Source organism: Hemicordylus capensis, chromosome 2 (genome assembly GCF_027244095.1).
Source record: "Hemicordylus capensis ecotype Gifberg chromosome 2, rHemCap1.1.pri, whole genome shotgun sequence".
Lineage (NCBI taxonomy): Eukaryota > Metazoa > Chordata > Lepidosauria > Squamata > Cordylidae > Hemicordylus > Hemicordylus capensis.
Genome location: NC_069658.1, coordinates 111286430 through 111306193, shown reverse-complemented (window position 1 = coordinate 111306193; position 19764 = coordinate 111286430). Strand labels below are relative to the sequence as shown.

The 19764-nt window shown below is 43.6% G+C and overlaps 1 protein-coding gene and 1 long non-coding RNA gene across 4 annotated transcripts in view; one reads left to right on the top strand and one right to left on the bottom strand.

Moving 5' to 3' along the window:
- The window catches only part of RIC1 (RIC1 homolog, RAB6A GEF complex partner 1), a 93757-nt gene extending 89659 nt beyond the window's left edge, over positions 1–4098 (bottom strand). For 2 of the 3 annotated variants that reach the window (XM_053297563.1, XM_053297565.1), the window contains exon 1: positions 3516–4097. In XM_053297563.1, coding sequence (XP_053153538.1) covers positions 3516–3656 — 141 coding nt within the window. In that variant the 5' untranslated portion in view covers positions 3657–4097. Of the gene's footprint in view, positions 1–3515 lie in introns of all 3 variants that reach the window. The other variant, XM_053297564.1, reaches the window with a different exon arrangement.
- On the top strand, positions 4099–8620 carry LOC128345517 (uncharacterized). The gene is made up of 3 exons (XR_008316508.1): positions 4099–4595; positions 7750–7799; positions 8383–8620. It is a non-coding gene; the product is annotated as an uncharacterized LOC128345517 (long non-coding RNA).
- Positions 8621–19764: the final 11144 nt, after the last annotated feature.

Here is a 19764-nt window from a genome sequence, read left to right as displayed (position 1 = left end):
ACTTTCGATATTCAATCTTTAAACATGAAATTAGACCTCTTCCTATTGAAAAAGTCCTGTCAATCCAGTCCTAGGACACCAGCATGCGAACAGGAGGAAGTGTACCACCAACACACAAAGCACTATTTTAGTTTAGTATAAACACACAAGTGATACCTTTCAGGAACAGACCAGTGGTCTCTAGTCTAGCAATCAGTTTCTAACAGTGGACAGTCACAGACTCTGGAAGCTCACAAACGGAGCATGAACTAGCTTGACTCTAGCATATGGTAATCTAAGGTATGTGGCATCTGAACAGAAGTTACATTCAGCCATCATGAACAGCAATGGACAAAACTATCATCTAAGACAGGTCTGCACAACATAAAGCCAGGACTGCTGGCCCCCTGGTAGGAATGACCTACAGCAACAGAACTCCAGAAAGGCAGAGGGCCTCACTTTAAGTTAGTTCCCTCTTCTTCAAGGGGCCTTTCTCTCCTCTCTGAAGCTGCCTTATAGTACCATCCTATGCATATCTGGCACAGTGGGGAAATGCTTCATTAACAAGCAGAAGGTTGCCGGTTCTATGGGACTATCGGAAACACCTATGTTGGGCAGCAGAGATATAGGAAGACGCTGAAGGGCATCATCTCATACTGGAGGCAATGGTAAACCCCTCCTTTATTCTACCAAGAGAAAGCCACAGGGCTCTGTGGGCACCAGGAGCTGAAATCGACTTGACGGCACACTTTACCTTTATGCATGTTTACTCAGAAATATTCCCACAGTGATCCAAGTGAGGCTTACTCCCAAGGAAGCATGCCTAGGATTGCAGCCTGAAAGCAACAGTGATTTAGGGAGAAGAGAGAGCTTGGCATTTGTTTGGGGCTGGCATGTACCCAGGTGCCCCACTGACTGAGCAGGAACAGAGCCTATATTCTGGCCACTAGCCTTAGTTAAAATTATTGTGACTCCCTTGATGAAGGGAAAAGATCCAGAAGTAACTAATTGCTTTCATTATTTTTGAAATAATTTTAATGCAATGATGCACTGAAAGTTGACCTCCGCCTCTGAACACTTGTCATGATTGGTTCTAGCCCACGGGGGCATTTGAGTTGCCTTCTTAGATCGGGGTGCACATTAGGGATGGGTCCAGACCGGTCCGGAGGCCATTGTAAAGGCCTCCGGATCATCTGGACCGGTCCGGACCTGGCCGGTTCAGTTCGGGTGGAGGGGGTAGCTTTAAGGGCGGGGAGGGTTTACTTACGCCTCCCTACTTACCCCTTTATTTACCGGGGAGACATGAAGCTCGCGCGTGACGTGCGCATGCAGAAAAGGCATCACTACAACATCTTTTGAATTTTATGTTAGTTATATGCTGCACGAAAGAGTAATTGTTTTGTTCATCCTGAACCTATCCTTACCTTCACTGGATGACCCCAAATATTATGACAGTGAAACAATATTTTCTCCATAATACAAATTTTACAACTATCTTTTATGGTCTCCCCCAATTATTATTTTTCCAAACTAAAAAGACAAAAATGCAAGAGACATTCCTCTTGAGGAATATGATCTAACTCTTTAGTAATTTAGATACAACTCTTTCTGTACTGCCTCCAGTTCTATAATATCCATTTTTTTGAGATCAGGCAACTTGAGCTATAATAATGATTATGTTCCAAGCAGATAACACTGTCTTTAATACATGGCATTAAAGTACTGGCCATAAGTGTGCTTAAGGTCACAGTCCTGAAGTGCGGCAGCATCACAGGGAAGGCAGACTTGCATCAACTTAAAGGTAAAGTGTGTCATCAAGTCAGTGTTGACACCTGGCAACCACAAAGCCCCATGGTTGTCTTTGGTAGAATACAGGACAGCATCTTCCTATATTGCTGCTGCCCGATATAGGTGTTTCCCACAGTCTGGGAAGCATACCAGTGGAGATTTGAACCAGCATCCTCTGGCTTGCTAGTCAAGCCATTTCCCCATTGTGCCATTAGGTGGCTTTGCATCAAACTACTGGCCACTTTATAGTTTGAAGCTAACATCCTCAAAAGCTGATGAACAATCAGCTAGAATTACTACAAAATGCCATTGTAAAATCACAGGTATCACTGAAAGAAACTAAGCAATATACTGGCATTTGGAACAAAAGTGCATATGAATTTCAGCTTCCTTTGTTGCACTTTGCTAAAGCCAAGCTTTAAAAAGCTGAAAAACAATTATTATTAACTGCATTCTTATTTAAATCAATGCTACTGGAGTAGTTTTGATCTTAAAGCCACAGCAGCAGACTGATGGGATACTTTAGTGAAACTGCCATTTTATGGCACATAAACACACATTCCACTGTAGCCTTTGAAATCTCAACCCTGTTTTGTTAAAGCATGAACACCAGATGGTGAAGTTGATATCGACTGACAGCAGAACTGTCATTGCCAAACTAAGGCTGAAAGATGCAAAAAAACAACAACCCCTCCTTGTGTAAAATTCAAAGGATATTATTTCTTTCATATCTAGTGAATGCTAGATATGGTGAGCATATCTAGTGAACATAAACTTGCACAATCTCCACACACACATCCCAATAATGCAATGATTCAGATATCCACCAACTACTGGATTAAGAATATAAAGGCATAAAGGTAAAGGTACAGCAGCTTCAGGTGTGTGGCCTAAATTACTGCCTTTCATGATTTCCACAAAGATACAAAGGGATTATCCATAGAGACAATGTGTGATCAAAACATAGATACACATAGTGATTATGACACCCAGGAGTCAGTGAGATTAGAGGAGCCTGATGGAAAACACTACTATTTCTTCTAAAAAGTTCAGGGAACAGACTGCAAATATCAATCAGTGCTTTTGATCATGGAAGACAGTACTGGGAAGTAAATCAGACAAACCAATGCTTTAGAGAGAAATGAGTACCTACGTTAAAAGAAATGAAACAAGAACAAGGTAAAGTTTCGACAGCCATTTATGCTAAGAGATTGGCACAATTTGTGTAGGACAGTGTCTCTTTAAATATACTATATGCAATTGTTTCCAGAGCTACTTATGCAATTGAGAAATACCCACAAACCTGTCAGTTTGGAGTCACAGGAAAGAGAAATGCTGACATTTCAAAAGGTTCCGCCATAAATTTAAACTCCAGTTCTGCATCCACAACACACAGAGCCTGTGTAGCCAGCACTTTTCAATATCCCCCTTCACTAGGGTAATTTAACGGCATAGCCCGGCATCAACTAAAAGCTAGCCCAACATCCCTGCCAGGTAGGCAAATTATTCTCGGAGTTGCTGCCAGAGATGGGAAGGTGAAAGTGAGAGGCTTGCCCAGAGTCCTGCACAGAACTCATCAGGGTCGAACAAGTCTCTGCACCCAGGAGGATTTCGCAGGTCTGAGCACTCTTTCAGGAACCCGCCTCGGAGATCTCAGGGAAAGATCAGAGCGGGGGGAGGCAAAAACCGAACCAAACCCGAAGAGCAGAGCCCGGCTTTGGGGAGCGGAGAAGGAGGAGGAAACTCACCCTGTTGTGCCAGATGCTGAGCTGAGACGCGGACAGCACGGCGAACAAAGTCCTCAGAGGGTCCGCCTGGATACGGAGCGGGGGCTCCCGAGCCTTCAAAGGGCACAGCAGCCTCTTGGGCCACCCGCTCAGGAAATACATGGCTGGGCGGCCCACGGGTCCCGGCGCGGCCCTAGGAGGCAGGAGCGGAGGGAGCCAGGAGAAGGCGCTGCATTAGCTCCGGGCGGCGAAGACGCCGCTAAGGCGGCGGGGAGGTGCGGAGGAGCTCGGCATAATAGCCAGAAAGCTTCCCGGCGGGCGAGCAGTCCGCGGTGGACCTGGACGGCGCTGAGCGGCGCTCGGAGAATGGACGGACGGTCGGACGGATCGGGTGGGGGGGGCAGCGCTCTCTTTCCGGTGTGCTGTGGGGCACGAGCGGGGGCGGGCTGGGGAAGGTGGACGGTTTCACCTCGAGACGGCGCCCTCACGGCGCTTCCTCGGCCACGCTCTGGGCATCCCGCGCGCGTCTACCAGCGGCTCCCTTCCCTACATCCGCCGCCATCTCTCCTCCCCTCTCTCTGCTGTGTCGGCGTCTGGTGGGCAAAACACACCGTACAAGCAGACATGGTCTCGCGCCTGCGCAGAAAGAGCAAGCGAAAGCCGGACAGCGGCAGGCTCAACTCGTTAACTCGGTATTGGTAGGCAATGAAGGCGGGCGCAGGGTACACACAGAGCGCCGCGATTGGCTTAGCGGGGAGCTTGGAAGTTGCGTCAGAGGGTAGTGAGGACCATAGAGCTGGATGAAGACAGGAAGAAGCGACACTCTCTAGTTCTTGGCTTGGTTTAATAAGAATTCGGTTAGAGGAGGGAATGCGCGACGTATCCCAGGAGGACGGAGTCCAGGTGCGCTCGCGAACACCTAAGCGCTGGCTTTGGGTATGGAGGAGGAGGAAGAGCATGAGGGAGTGATGGAGATGGCAGTTGGGATTAATTTACCTTTACTGCGACCTGAAGTGTGTTGGGTTTCTCTTGCTGTGCTTCTTTCAACGTGCCTGCGTGAGGATTTCAGGGGATAAAGCGCATGCTGACGCTGCCTTTGAAGTAGGTTTACTTGGGTACATTCGATTTTGCAGTTCTGCTTTCTGCATCTTGATGACACGTGTGCGCTTGTAGTGGGAAACTGAGGAGTTCCTGTACCTCCACCACCCCACTTACACACGCCCCAACCAGTGTTCCCTGTAACAGGAATTCCCAGATGTTGTGGACTACAACTCCCAGTATTCTCAGCTTCAGTGGCATTTGCCTGGGGATTATGGGAGTTGTAATCCACAACATCTGGGAATCCCTGTTACAGGAAACACTGGCACCAACTGTTTGTTGTTGTGTTGTTTTCTAGTCTAGGGATTGGGGAGAGGGGAAAGATCCATTTAGTCGTTCTTTGGGAACTTGAACTGAATACGAGTGCACATGCCAAATATATACTTCAACTACAGAAAGAATGGAACAGTTCAGCCTGACCTCCTCCCCTAGAGGTGTGAGGTGGTATTTTTTCCAGAACTTTCCCAACATTATTTTTCCTTGGAAAATTTTCCATTTCTAAAAATCTATTGGCCAGCATACAGACTAGCGCTGTGCACATACAGCAGTGTGAGTTCCACCTTATTTCTCCGCTGTTGCTAGAGCAGGGGAAGGGGTTAATTTTTCAGGTGAAGGGGTTAATTTTGCTCATCTTCCCTTCCCACTGAATCCTACTGTGCCTCACCAAAATATGCCCCTGTGGGACATGTAACTCTCAGGGATATATTTTGATGATGTACAGTGGGCTTCAGAGGGAATGGGAATTCAGTGAAAATCACCCCTTCACCCACTCAAGGATCAAGCTGGAGCTCATATTGCAACTCATGTGCAGAGCTAGTCCAGATGTGCTGTTTCGTAACATTCATTTCTAACAATAAATGGATTCAAGTGCAATATTAGGCAAGTCTGACCATTTCAAAGTTGCAATTACTGTTTTTCAAGTGATTGTCCCTAGAAAGTGTATGAAAGATTTGAGTATTTCAATTAAAATATTTTTTCTAATTAAAGCTTTGTATTTGTTTCAGTATAGCAGTTCAGCCACATTAAGTGTTTTTCTTGACACACACCCCTCCCCGATCCCCCTACATAGAATATTTCAAGCAGTTGAAATTTTCAACAGCTTGGCTACTTTAAAAAACTTCTGAGATACAGTGTGGGAAATTAATATGGTAGTTTAAAAAAAATTAAAAACTAAATAAGTAAGTCAAACACATCACATCATATAACAATCTAGGACATTAGTGGGGTGGGAGGGATACAAATGTTATACAGTTTAGGGGGGAAATGCATGGGAAACACTTCCAGAAACTTTTCCAGAAAACACACATCTCTGCTTCTTCCTACTGTGCTAGTTTACTACTTGCAGGCTCTTTTTGTTGACAAATATTTAAAAAATGCAAACATTTCCACAGTCTTAAGTGGTATTATTTATTTAGAATATGTATACCCTTCCCCTCCAGTGCAATACTGCTTGGGGTGGCTTACAACAATAACATAGACACAGATACAAGTAATAATTTTTTTTAAAGTCAGATTAAAAACAATCATTAGGTTCAAATTAAAACTGAAAATTATAAAAAACTAAAGAACCTACCAAATATAACAAAATGATATTAAAAAGCCTCCTTAAAAAGGTGTGTTTTAAGATGTTTTTTAAAAACACTGAGGGAGAGAGTATGGCGAAGCTCTTCAGGAAAGGCGTTCCAAAGCTGAGGGACCACAACCGAAAAGGCCTTGTCTCTAGTACCCGCCAACCAAATCTCTGTTAGTGGCGGGGTCATGAGCAGGGCCTGAGATGATGATCGGAGGGCCCTGGCAGATGCATATGGGCGAATGCGGTCCAACAGGTACCCCGTCCCCAAGCCATGTAGGGCTTTAAAGGTCAATATCAGCACCTGTGGTACAGTCCACTCTTAACACCTCAGATGTTAATGGTTTCATTTAATGGTTTCTGAATCTCTCTGAATTGGGCCAGTTCATTGAAGTCCTCTGTCCTCATTTACTTGGCTGATGTAAGATGAACCAGAACAATATGATTTATATATGTGTATCTTTAAAAAGGATTCTATTTTTAAAATCTTTTATTATTATTTAGGAGTGGCTTGTTCTGGTGTTACCCTTTCATTAAGTTAGTACAAGTTTGGCATAAAGTTAACTTACGGTATTACTGGTTCATGTGCTGTAGCCGGGGTGGGGAGCAAAATAACAAAACGGGTAGGGGGAACTCCTCTTTCAATCAAAGGGCCAGGCCTCAAATATAAACCAAAATGAACAATATAACAAGGACAGTGGGTTGTGTTAACATAAACAACAAACCATGGCTAACTTTGTTTAGGAGTGTGACTTGAGCCCCCCTCCCCCAAGCCCAAACACATTCTCTTTTCCCCACCATCGCCTTAACGCTTGAGGTCCAGTTTAGAGTTCCAGTACTGATATGCTCATTTCTTTAACCACAACTGTGGGTTGTCACAAGCCAGGCTGTAAACCCAGAGTTAAGTTTCAGATTCATGTCCTGGTTTGTGAACCATAGTTCTTATTTTAACTTTTGCAGTGTGCTTTTCCTCTGTAGAATGCCCCAAATGGTATAAAAGTATACAAGCAGTTGAAACACGAATAAAAGCAGATTAAGAAGGTAGGGAGTGACAATAGAGGTCCAGCGTAAACCATCTATTAAACCGGGTTTAATAAACATTGCTCTCAGATTTGGATGAGCCATGGAACCAGGATGCTGACAGAACACAAGCTAAAGAAGTAAAGGGAGGAGGGAGTGCATGGGTTTAGAGACTTTAGAGACCATGTTCAATGAGTAAAATCGTTCTCCTCCTCCTTCCTCAAGATGATATGCAGGTGTGTTGTTTTCTTTTTTCCTCTTTGGGGTGATACTCTAAAATATATGTGTTGAAAATCAGTTAAAAATGCATGTTAAAATGTGAACGCTTCAAGATTTGCCCAGGAAAATCTAAGGAAGTCTGCATTATTTTAATTTTTATATAATGTATTATGATTGAAACAAGTGTGGACACACAACAAGATGTTGCAGCATATCCCAGGAGTTCCTGTGTTGATTGAGCCTGTGGCTGAGGATGATGAGGAAAAAACAGAATTTAGCAACAAAGACAGGAGTCCTACTCTAACTTTACATGCATATGTAAATTTTATTTTTTCCCTTGTTTTCTAGGATTTCTGGGTACATTTTTATCCTGTTTAAGTTTCAAGAGCTAATAGCTGGTGAGGGGTCAATTTAATGTTCTCATCAATATTTGCTGAGGCTGTAGGAAGGGTTGTAGGAATGGGTTATATCCAGGGATTAGTGTATCGCCCCTCCATTCTTCAGGAGAGTTCACACAATACAGTTGTCTTTCTGTTATTTGGGGGCATAACTATATGGAGTGGGGGAGGTGCCTGCACACATGCATACATACCTTGAATGTGTCAAACCCCTTCCTCCTCAGAAACAAAGGTATGAAATGGCTGGTGGGAAAACTTAAGAGTTTGATACCTTTTCCCCTCATTCATAATCCCTTCTGTCTTTGTCTTGAGAGTGTTTTCCAAACTCAGAAATTTCCTGTGCTTTTTGTTCAAGCCCTCCTTCCCTCCCTCCCCACCCCCCATCCCCACCGGGTTCCATTCGGTCTGCCCACCTGATTGTCAAATGCTCTTTGATTATACAAATGTCCCACTCCATTGAGTTACACTAGGGTAGTATTGAGTGGTTTTGTCCACCTTCATCCCCCCCCCTTCCGATTTTTGTGAAACTGACTTAACTGCAGATTACTCTGAGATGGCTGATACCTCCCCCTCTTGCCCGCAGGTGCTTCGGTTATCAGTCCATAAGAATTGTTAACATTTCCAGCTCTTCAACCATATTTTTGAAATTCTCCCAGTACACAAAGCATTACATTGATGCTTGAGCCTTGGTAGGGCAAAGCCAGACATGCCAGACAGCATCTCCTGGGTGTTTTCGAGATGACACACTGGAATGTACTCACACCACATCCACTAAGTTGTCCTCCAGATTGCCTGTGTTTCCCACATCAGTGTCGCTGCGTTGTAAGCAGGGTATGTTCACATTTCCAATGCCTTGATTCAAATTTTAATGATGCATTTTTGCCCTACAACATTGTAAATTGTTTTAACTTTTATATGTGTTTTAATTGTTGTTAGCCGCCCATAGATGTAGGTTTGGGCGGGGTATAAATTTAATAAATAAATAAATGCAGGAAAGTAGCTGTATTTTTCCGTTGTAGGGAGCCTTGCCCTGCATTTTATTCATTGTAGTATTTTGCAGTGTAGACAGCTCTTTGTCTCCCCCCCCCTTCTCCGTCCCCTCACCTCGCCTGGGGAGATAAACAGGCAGGGAGAACTCTCTGCACCCCACGCCTCCCTCCTCCTCCACTTGCTCCCAACATAACTTTGAACTTCTCAAGACAGAAGGGGAAGGAAGAGACCGGAAGGGTTTTATTATTATTTTTCCACCAGGGATCTTTTGTGCATTCCCCTTTTAATTTGCTACTTTGGTCAGAGGCTCATACTAGTGCAGCTGAGCAGATTTCTGAATCCATCCCTTTCTCGTGCACTTTTTACTGAAGAGGAAGCCCATTGAACTAAATCATTTAGTTCTGGGCAATCCCACTTGCTTAAGAGCTTCCCCATCTCTTGCAACTTTAAAAAAGGCAGTCAGGATACATTTGTTCACTCAGGCTTTTAATTAGATACTGTTTTAATAGTTTGATTTTTAATAGTTTTAACATTGTTTTAAATTTTAAATTGTTGCAATGTTTTAACCTTTTAAGTTGTTGTTTTATTGTTTCATTGTAAGCTGCCCAGAAACTTGCATTTTGGGTGGTATACAAATATGTTAAATAAATAAATAATAAATCCTACAAGGCAAAGGGCAGGGAGAGAGGGACAGTCACTTACTTAAAAGGAAGCCCATTGAACTGAATCATGATTCATTTACTTCTGTGCAATTCCACAGCCCTCACTGGAGGAGCGCTGGCTTCCCCTCCGCCTCTTCCCTCCTATTTATTTATTTATTGGGGGGGTGCCGCCACCGCCATCCTCCCTCCTCTGGAGAAGGCCTGGCAGGAAGGAAGCAGCAAGGGCGAAGGCGGAGAGGAGAAAGCCTCACGGCTCCCCAACCCTAGTGAGGCTCTGCCAGAAACAGGCACATCCTTAGGGTGGGACACTGATCACCCCACCATGGGTTGATCCGAATTTGGAGGGCCCCATGGTGGTAGTGCCATGGCAGGGATGCGAGCAGTGGGCAGCCTGCCTCACTGATCGCTTGGCTCCAGCCTCCTGCTGGCCGCGCCATCCAGAGGGGAGTCAGTGAAGAGCAGCCAAGGCAGCGAATGGTGAGAAGTCTGCTCCGCTCACCCACCTCGGCTCCCAGAGGCACGGCAGCTGGCACAGCCACCGCCATATGTACAGGGGGGAGCAGCTGTGACCAGTGAGAGGTGAAGGGCCTGCTCCGTGCAGCAAGGCTGCCTGCGTGCCCACCTTGGCTCGGGGGGGGGGGGGAGAGGTGGTGGCCAGGAAGTAGTGAGCAGCCTACTCCACTCAGTGAGGCTGCCCACACACCTGCCTCAGCTCTGGGGGGGGGGGAGTGGTGGCCAGCCTGCTCTGCACAGCGAGGCTGCCTGCGTGCCCATCTCTGCTCTTGGGGGAGAGGCGGCTAGTGAGCGGCAAGCAGCCTGCTCAACTCGGTGAAGCTGCCCGCAGGCCCACCTCAGCTCAGTGGGGAGAGCTGAGGGGCTGCTGGCTGCTGCCATGGAAGAGAGCACCCACCCAGGCATGCCAGTACCTATCTTCCCCCTTCCAGTTTCACCACAGCATTTCCTTTTGCCGCACCGCCCTCCCCCCCCCATTTATTAATTTTTTAAAAAAGAAATCACGTCACACACATTGTACGACTCCATTGGAGCAGGAGGAGGGGCAGATAACTGCATTTCAAAGAGAATATGGACACTCTTGCCTGGAAAACACGTTTCAGGGCATGGAAAATAAGAATGGCCACCAGCTTACAATGAAGCATTAAAAAACCCTTTACTCTCGTTTTGAAACCATTAAACTATTCCGTCACAGTTTGCAACGCATTAACCACTGCAAATCTCGTAGTCTGGAAAACACCCTGGAGAACAGTGATGTCTGTGAAATACCCAAACATTCATATTTTGGTGCAAGCTGAATTTGAATTTGTCAAGCCTAAATAGTCAAATAATTTTGCTTGCTGTTTTCATTACAAGAGATCCCACTGTAGAAGAGAGTGACTATTCCCTATTAAAGGCAGCTAACCTCACTTTCAGTGGGAACACTATAGGAAAAAAGAGTAAGCAAAACTCCAGCTGACTATTCAGCCGTCTCTTATGCATGCCTATGTATGGATCCTTCTTTGGATTCAAACGATTGTAGGGAATATCAACATTCCAGCCCATTTTTCTCATAATTCTCAAAAATTGCCAGTCACTTTGGATGTTTATAAAATGGATATAAGTTTGTGGTGGAGTAAACTACATTTGCCCTCCAGAGCTTTTAGCACAAAGTGTTTGGCAGCCGTGTAAGATTACATTGAGTGACTAGCATCTCAGTTACTATCATGAAACTTTCTATGATGTATGTTTTAAAAAAAATAGCATGAGCATATTGCTGTAGTGTTGGACATTTAATGGAAACACCAGAGGGTGCTATAGAGCTTTATAGAGAAAAGTGCTGCTTGACAGCAATGACGATGCACCTGAATCGAAAAGCTTTAGAATTCTTTCTGTAATATGCCAGCAACACTTACATCAATTGCTAAACCATAACAAGCTTTTATGGTTAAAAATCGCCAGCAAGGGTTTTTTTTTGGAGGTATTTTCACAATATTTTCTGGGAGTTATTTTGGATTCAGGAATAGAGAAGCCTGTAATACAAGAGGCTGCTACGAAATACACAGCTGGTTGTCTTTTATTGCTTGCAGCTACCCACAAAGCACTTCTAGGGGTCTTTGCGCTGCTTCTGCAAAATGTCGTCTGACTGATTCCTCCCAAGTCCAAGGTCAGCCCTACCATTAGGCAAAGCGGAGAGGCTGTGTCAGGCTGCAGAATAGGGCGAAGAGGAGCAAATAGTCATGTAAAGATCTTACACCTTTTACTGTGAGAGGGCTGCTGTTAAAAGCTCAGAGTTGTAACCATTTCTGTCTGCACCTGGAGGAGAGAACAATCTAGGTGATGTTCATATTTTTACATATATTCAAGCTTTTTGCTCATCCTGTATCAGAGTAGTGGATTGTCATGAATTGCATTGCTTTGGTATAGATCCTTTTAGCTAATAAGTGGCAAATTGGTGCATTCAGATTTATTTAGGGGTCTTTGCTGTTTCCTTTTTTTTTTTTTTTAATCTGTTTCTGAACCAGACTAGCTTTCAGGAAAAACTTGGTATTCTGAATTCAGGTGGAATTCAAAAAATTAGACCATCTGTGAATCACATTTTAATCTGTTTAAACCCTTTCCTTCCTATCAGAATGTGTCACTGTTGTACAGATCCTACCCGCAAAATATGAGAGATCATGACACTCCAAGCTACATTTTAATGCCTGTTGGTATAACTCGGTTTATTATATACTGTGTAAGGAATGTCTTTTACTGACAAATGTAAAACAAAAAAAAACCTGACACTGAGTAACCATGTTAGTCAAGTGGTTAGTCATGTGAAAAGGGGGAGACAAGGAAAAGCAAGGACATGTATATGTTTGCAGTGAGTGGTCATGTAGTAAATCAGTGTTTCTCAACCACCGGTCCCTGGACCGCTGCCGGTCCCCGAAGGGTTGAGTGCCGGTCCCTGACTGGGAGTCAACCCACCCCCAACTGAAATCAAGGCACTCACTTCCTCAATTTTGCACATGGCACGGAAGAGGAAGAGTATCACGGAGGCATGGGACCCTTCTTGTGCCTTGCCTCCACGTGCTGCTGAGATCTTCCTACAGCTATCTTATTCCCTATCTTTACAGCTTCAAACTGTATGCGATGCGGGGGCATGGAGGAAAAAGTATGGCAGTGGGCGCCACTTGAAGGGCTGCTGGTTCTTGCATGCTCATTGTTTGCAGCCAAAGGTTGGTTGATTGAAACCCAGCTGCCTGTTGTGGTCGAGGCGCCTTGAGAGGGAACACTGTTTCCCTCTTGCATCAGTGGGGCTTGCTTGTATGTTGTTTTCATTGGCCCCATGTAGCTTTTGAATTTTTCTAATGGCCCAACATCCCCTCTCCATTGAGTAATCACAAGCACCTCCACTCCAGACATACTGGAGACAAATTTGTTCACCCAGGCTTTTAGATTCAGGGGTTCTCAACCTTGGGTACCCAGACGTTGGTGGACTTCTACTCCCATAATTCCCAGCCATAATAGCCAAATGCCATTGTTGTTGGGGGTTATGGGAGTTTAACTGAGGGACCCAAGGTTAAGAACCCCTAATATTCAATGTTTGCAAAAGATTCCAAATTTTATTATTTTAATGCTTATATTATTTTCATTCTAAACTGCCCAGAGATGCAAGTTTTGGGCAGTATAGAAGTCTGATAGACAGACAGACAGACAGACTTGAAACCCCTTTACTAACTGCTGGTCCGGGAAACTGCGCATGAAGAATGTAGCGGTCCTTGAAACTCTGCACGAAGAATTTAGCGGTCCTTGACTCCAAAAAGTTTGAGAAACACTGTAGTAAATGACTGTGCAGAAGAAGCATGTGATACCACACTTCAGACAATACCCTCTTACTGCTGTATGATTAATTATGTCTTAATGCCTTCTCATGTCCCCTCTCTGATATATCACAAATATTTATGAATCAACCCCAATCAAGTTCTAGTTACTAACTTTGGAATGAAGTCTGTATTATTTTCAGTTACAGGTTTCCAAATCAACATTATGGGGGGCAATCAATTTGTCAAATACGGAGGCTGACATGCTGATAACCCTTGCATCAGTATGCAAGGGTTTTTTGTCAACCAGGGTAGGTGGGTGTGATTTTCAGTTATCACCCTGTTCCCTCTGCAGTCAACTGTTCCTCCTGACACTGTGTTGAAGGACCCTCAGTTACATACTTTCAAGAAGCACAGATGACTGTAGAGGGAGGTGGGGGGGGGGGATATTGCTGAAAAACATCTGCCCCCTCACATGATGAAAACCTCTGGCATGTTGTTGTGGGGCTAATCTGCATGTTGGCCAATATTCAAGTGTTCACTTAAGCACAGGCACTGTACTAGGCACAGCTTCAATGAGAGTGTGTTACCATAACCCAATTCAGACATGTTGTACAAGTGTATAGATATCTGTACACTCATACATGTGTTTGTGTGAATGGCTATAGCTGTGTTTATTTTAAAAGTGAACCTGGATGCAGGCCCTTCAAATGCATGGTGCAGATAGGATGCACCTGAGTGCAGGTACTTCTGCACCTGTATTCAGCATACCATGACACTACCTATGTTCAGCATGTACCTGTGTACACTGTATACTCGTACGTGTGTGGGCCTCATGTTTGCTCCAAAGGAGTCCTTACCTAGCCCAGGCACTGGGGAACTAGATTATAGTCTATGTGGATGGTGGTGGTATTTTTTTTCCTAGTTTATATATAGGTTGGGATCCTGACTTGGTCTTACTTAGAGCAGACCCATCATGATGGTTGACTTGATGGTCAGAATCCCAGCCATTACTTTGAAAAGTTAACTATTACAGTTACAACAATCATTTATATTTAGTCCTCTTTTCTTTACTGGTTAGCTTTTTCACGTATTACACATGCCTCTGAGTGTATGATTAAAATAAAATAGTATAAATAAAATAGCATGTATCTGTTAAGTATTAATTTAGAATCTTCAGTGTTTTGGGTTGCACATGCATGCTTCATGGCACTTGTTGCTGAAACACAAGCTCTAGCCACCACACTGCACTCTTCAAAACCATTTTGAAATTAAACCAGTTTGAAGGAATTCTGGGAAGTTGCTGAGCTGGAGCTGAAAATTCCTAGCCCACTATCACAGAACTATAATTCTCAGAATCCTTTCAAATTGGTTCCATTTCAGAATTGTTATGAAGAATGTATTGGGGCTATTGCCTTAGTTGCAACAGTTTTTAGCCTTCCAAACCACTGTGCAAATGATCACTGTAAATAATTCATCACCTTTAACTCTTCTCAAGCAAACTTATCTATTACAAAAATAGGGTGTGTCAGATTTACTGGTGGAGCCAATCATAAGCAGCGCTGGCTGGCTGGCCCAGGGTCCTTCTGTGGAATAGAGGGTGTGTTTGTGCTATTAATTCTCGGACTTGTTCAGAGAAGTGTATCATTCCTATTTGACATGCTGTCGAGCATAAAGTGGTATTTATAGCAATTAATTCAATTTTTAAGTGAAACTTCTTAAATACATTGGCACGGCAAAGGTGTCAGTTATTGGTTCTGAAGCAATTGCTTCAGGATTGCTCACAGTTGGGGCTTAGTAGACATGAACACAGCCAGAGTGTGCACTGTTCACAAATTGCACCATACAGATTCTTTCCATGTGCAGAGGCAGATCCCTTTATGTGTTGTACTTGCCCTGATGGCAACAGAATATAGGATTAGATGGAATGTAAGTCCTAGATTATCACCTTTGGCCTTAAAACTGAATGTTTATTTCCATGAAGAAGAATTTTCTTCTATAACTTTTGGTGAGGTAGTCTATACTCCTTACAAAGTTTGGCCCAATATTTAGCTTCGGACAAATCAGTTTCTTCCAGGCAATCAACTCAACAAGCATCCTGGTTTCAACAAGCTCAGATCAGCTCAATAGTTCGGAAAGAGTTACAGTTACAGGGTGGGAAACTTGGAGATTTGACTGAATTTGAAGAATTAATCACCCGAAACACTGATCATTTATTAGGCAGAATTTATAAGCTATTACTGAAGTATGAAACTGAGACTGAGCAGATAAAAGAATGTATGATAAAATGGATGCAGAACTTTAATAGATCGCTCGATCTCTCTGATTGGGAATACCAATGGAAAAAGAATGTGAAATTTACTTTGTGTACCAATCTAAGGGGAAATTGGTATAAGATGTTCTTTAGATGGTATATAACTCCTTTGACTATTAACAAAATAGATGATTCTTTCTCCAAGAAATGTTGGAAATGTAATAAAGCTCAACAGTTTTGGAAAAAAATTCATATGAAAATTGAACAAATCTTAGAAGTTAAGATTCCCTTTCTTCCAGAAATTTTTCTTTTAAGTATGATAAAACCTTATATTCCTGCTAAATCAAACCAATTGTGTTTATATATGATTATAGCGGCCAGGATTATATATGCATCTAATTGGAGTATTTTGGAAATCCCTTCCTTAAACGATTGGTTTTTGAAAGTGTAGGATTATGCTTCAATTTTGAAACTCTCGGCTTATGTACATGGCATGTCTACTGAATCATTCATGTCTGTCTGGGAACCTTTTATAAATTACAATATCTGTTATGGTCAAACTTGGTTCCCATTTTCTGGATTTGACTTATAGTGTTTTTGATATGTAACTTACAAGAAGCTCATCAGATTAGATTTTATAATTCTAAGAGTCTGAATTTCTTTTGCTTTATCTTGTTCTAGATACCTTTTCTCTACTGATGTAAGAAAAATGGTTTTTCATCATGAAGAATGATTGGTTTTAAATTGTTTTTAGGGTGATTTGTCTTTTCCTCTTTGGTCTATTTCTTAATAAAAATTCTTATTTTTTTAAAAAAGGATTAGATGGAATGATCCCGTTTCTGTTTTCTGAAAGGTAGTAAAACAGATTGAGTAGAATAAGATATAAACTATATATTGGTTCTGCATATAATAAATGGTTGATCAATGTGTGGATCTCTCTTCTTATTCAAGCGTTTCAGTTTTTGCATTTCAAGTCCCTAATTAAAATGCACAAATTGGGGCTTTTTTTGGTCGTCATTACTTATTCAAACTTTGTAGCAGAAACCTCCTTTATCCCCAGTGTTTGTCTCTGCACCCCCAATGAACAATGTCTCACTATACTCCTGTACAATGAGTAATTAGAACAGGGGTAAATCAAAGGACTGCTGTGTGTGAACATTTCCTTCCTTACAGATGCAGTTTTTCAAATGCCTATAATATCATACCTATTCCTAACCTACAATTCTACCCATTGTAGAGGTTGCTGAGCCTGACTCGACCCCGTCGCCCTGTGATGGGTGACATCCCTGGCAACTCACCCCTGATCTGGCTGCCTCCACTCCAGACACAGGCAGCATCTGCTAGGAGAACCTGGAAGAGAGGCTGAATCCACAGCACACACTTGGGCAAGCATCCAGGGTTGTTAGGGCAGCCCAGTGAGGTGCAACCTGGGCTGGGACAGGGAATCGTCATGAAGGTGGAAGCCACATGGATTCTCATGAAGGTACAAGATGGGAGGTGGGCTTATTCAGAGGCGTAACTATAGGGGGGCAGGGGGGGCACGTGCCCCGGGAGCCATCTTTTCTGGTCACGTGGGGGGCGCCGCCATGACCAATTTTTTAAAAAAATTTAAAAAATGTTTGTTAATACAAATGTTTCCTGCTCAGTGCAGCAGTGCTGCAGCAGTCAAGGGAGCGTGTCGGTGCCCCCTTCCCCACAAGCGGTCCCTTCCGCGCCGCCTGCGCCCCCCCGCATTGCTTTGCTGGCGCCTGGCGGCCAGTCAGTGGCCTGGCTTGGCAGCGGCGGCAGGCGCTTGTGAGGAAAAACCTAAGTATAATGTAGTATGTTGGGGGGGTGGGGGGGCACGGTGGGGGGGCACCATTTCAGTGCTTGCCCCGGGCGCCGTTTTCCCTAGTTACGCCTCTGGGCTTATTAAGTTGGTAGGAGGTGGAGGCCTTGGAGGACATGATCTGGGCAGCAAGTGGCTAGTCCCTAAGGCACAGGGACAGCCAAAGCAAGTGAACCCTTGAGGAGAAAGAACAGGGTGGCTGAGAGAAACTCCTCTCCTCCTTTAAAGAGGGACGAAAATAATCAGGAGGAAAATAATAGGGAGAAAAGATTGGAAAACAAAGGCGGATGCTGACCCCACACTTTCACATCCACCCTTCTCCCGCCCAGCCCCCAAACTGAACAATGCAAACTGCCAAATCTAGCAGCCTTTTTCATCCTAACATTCCACCCTCCCAGCACCTCCACCCTCCTTCCACTTAACTCCACGCCCCCCCCCCACACACGACCAGAAATGGTTCAGGCACAGTTTATTACACCTCACTTATATGCCCATGGACTTTGGTGGCTCTCTACCGTATTGGGAGGAAGCATGACCGTTGGTTTGTAGAGATCACAATGAGACATGAAAGAGAAGGCTCCCTCGCAGGCTCTGCTCTCTGGAATTGCAAAAAATAAAGCACAAGTCAGATATTTCACTGTGTGGTTTCAGGGTACTTTACAAGAAATTCAGAATTTTGACAGTTGCAAACTAGGAATAGAAATCCTATGCTGATCTGTTTTTTTATATATATAAATGTTTGGTGTTTTCTAAGGAAATGCCTTCAAAATAGTTTCCTCTTTAAACAGGGGTTTTTGTTTGAGGAAACAGAATCATGTGTTTTCTCAGTTAAACCCAAATAATGACTTACATGTAAACAATTTGGCCTGGGAGTGGGGGCATGTGCTCAAATATACTTTGACATAAAATCAGGATGTGTCTACTTTCAAGGAAAATCAGAGAGCATGAACTCAGCCAAGCATCAGCCATCCAACCACTGTTTTGTAAGTATCTACATGTATCTACCCATGTTACAGCCACCTAATGGTGCAGTGGGGGAATGACTAGCAAGCCAGAGGTTGCCGGTTTGAATTCCCATTGGTATGTTTCCCAGACTATGCACCTATATCAGGCAGCAGCAGTATAGGAAGATGCTGAAAGGCATCATCTCATATTGTGCAGGAGATGGCAATGGTAAACCCATCCTGTAGTCTACCAAAGACAACTAGAGGGCTCTGTGGTCACCAGGAGTCGACTCCAACTCGACAACACACTTTACTTTACCCATGTTACACCTCACAAAACTGGCTCATGGGACCCTCCAGTTGGATAAATCTGAAGCCTATTTTATGGCTCTGATAACAGCCAGTTATTCTCTTTATGTTCATAGTCTTCTTAATCCTGACAGATCTATTTGAGATGACTCTAGCCCTGGTCACTCATTCCCCCTCTTCTGTTTGTCAGTGTGTGAGATGAAAATTGACCTGTGCTTGTTGCCCATGCTCCTCACACTGATGCATCTGCAGACCACATCCCTTGGAGGCCACCTGTTTGGTGCTTGCATTCCTATACCTATTCCTATTCTTGCATTCCTCACAAAGAGCCCCTGGTGGCGCAGTGGTAAAACTGCCGCCCTGTAACCAGAAGGTTACAAGTTCAATCCTGACCAGGGGCTCAAGGTTGACTCAGCCTTCCATCCTTCCGAGGTCGGTAAAATGAGTACCCAGAATGTTGGGGGCAATATGCTCAATCATTGTAAACCGCTTAGAGAGCTCCGGCTATAGAGCGGTATATAAATGTAAGTGCTATTGCTATACCTACAGCTCAGTAGGTATTGCTGTACATATTATTGTTTTCTTCCTATACCTGTATCTAAACATGTTTAGCTCCTTCCCGCTGGCAGAGTTTCCCGTGTAGGGTTCCTTCATGTCCCTCTGAGAGGGCAAGGCCAAGGGTGTCAGCCATCTTCCACCTCATGCATTCACCAAACTCATGAGGGTAGGTGCCTGAATAGAACATGGTTTTTCTTGAACTTCCATTGATGATTCCATGTCTACTATTTTTCCTGTTAATTTTTGTTGTTTCCCTCTCTCTCTAGTCTTCCTGTATGTCCTTGCTCTTTAAGAAGCTGTGTTGCACAATTCAATAGAGAAGAAAAAAATATATTTTTAATCATTTATATACTCTTTCTATGACCACCAGTTCACCAAAACATACCCTTGAAATTACAGAAGTGACTGAGTTTCATAAGCTACCAGCACACTCATGATGTTGCTTATTTAGTTAGTTATCTATCATATTTATATACTGCCTGCTATGTGTATAGAGATACACATAGCAGGCAGTGGCATACACAATTTAATACAACAAACAGAATTAAAACAATTTCACAGAATAAAAAGTTAAAACAATTTCATGAGATAAAAACAAAGAGTTAAAATTAATTTCAGTTAAA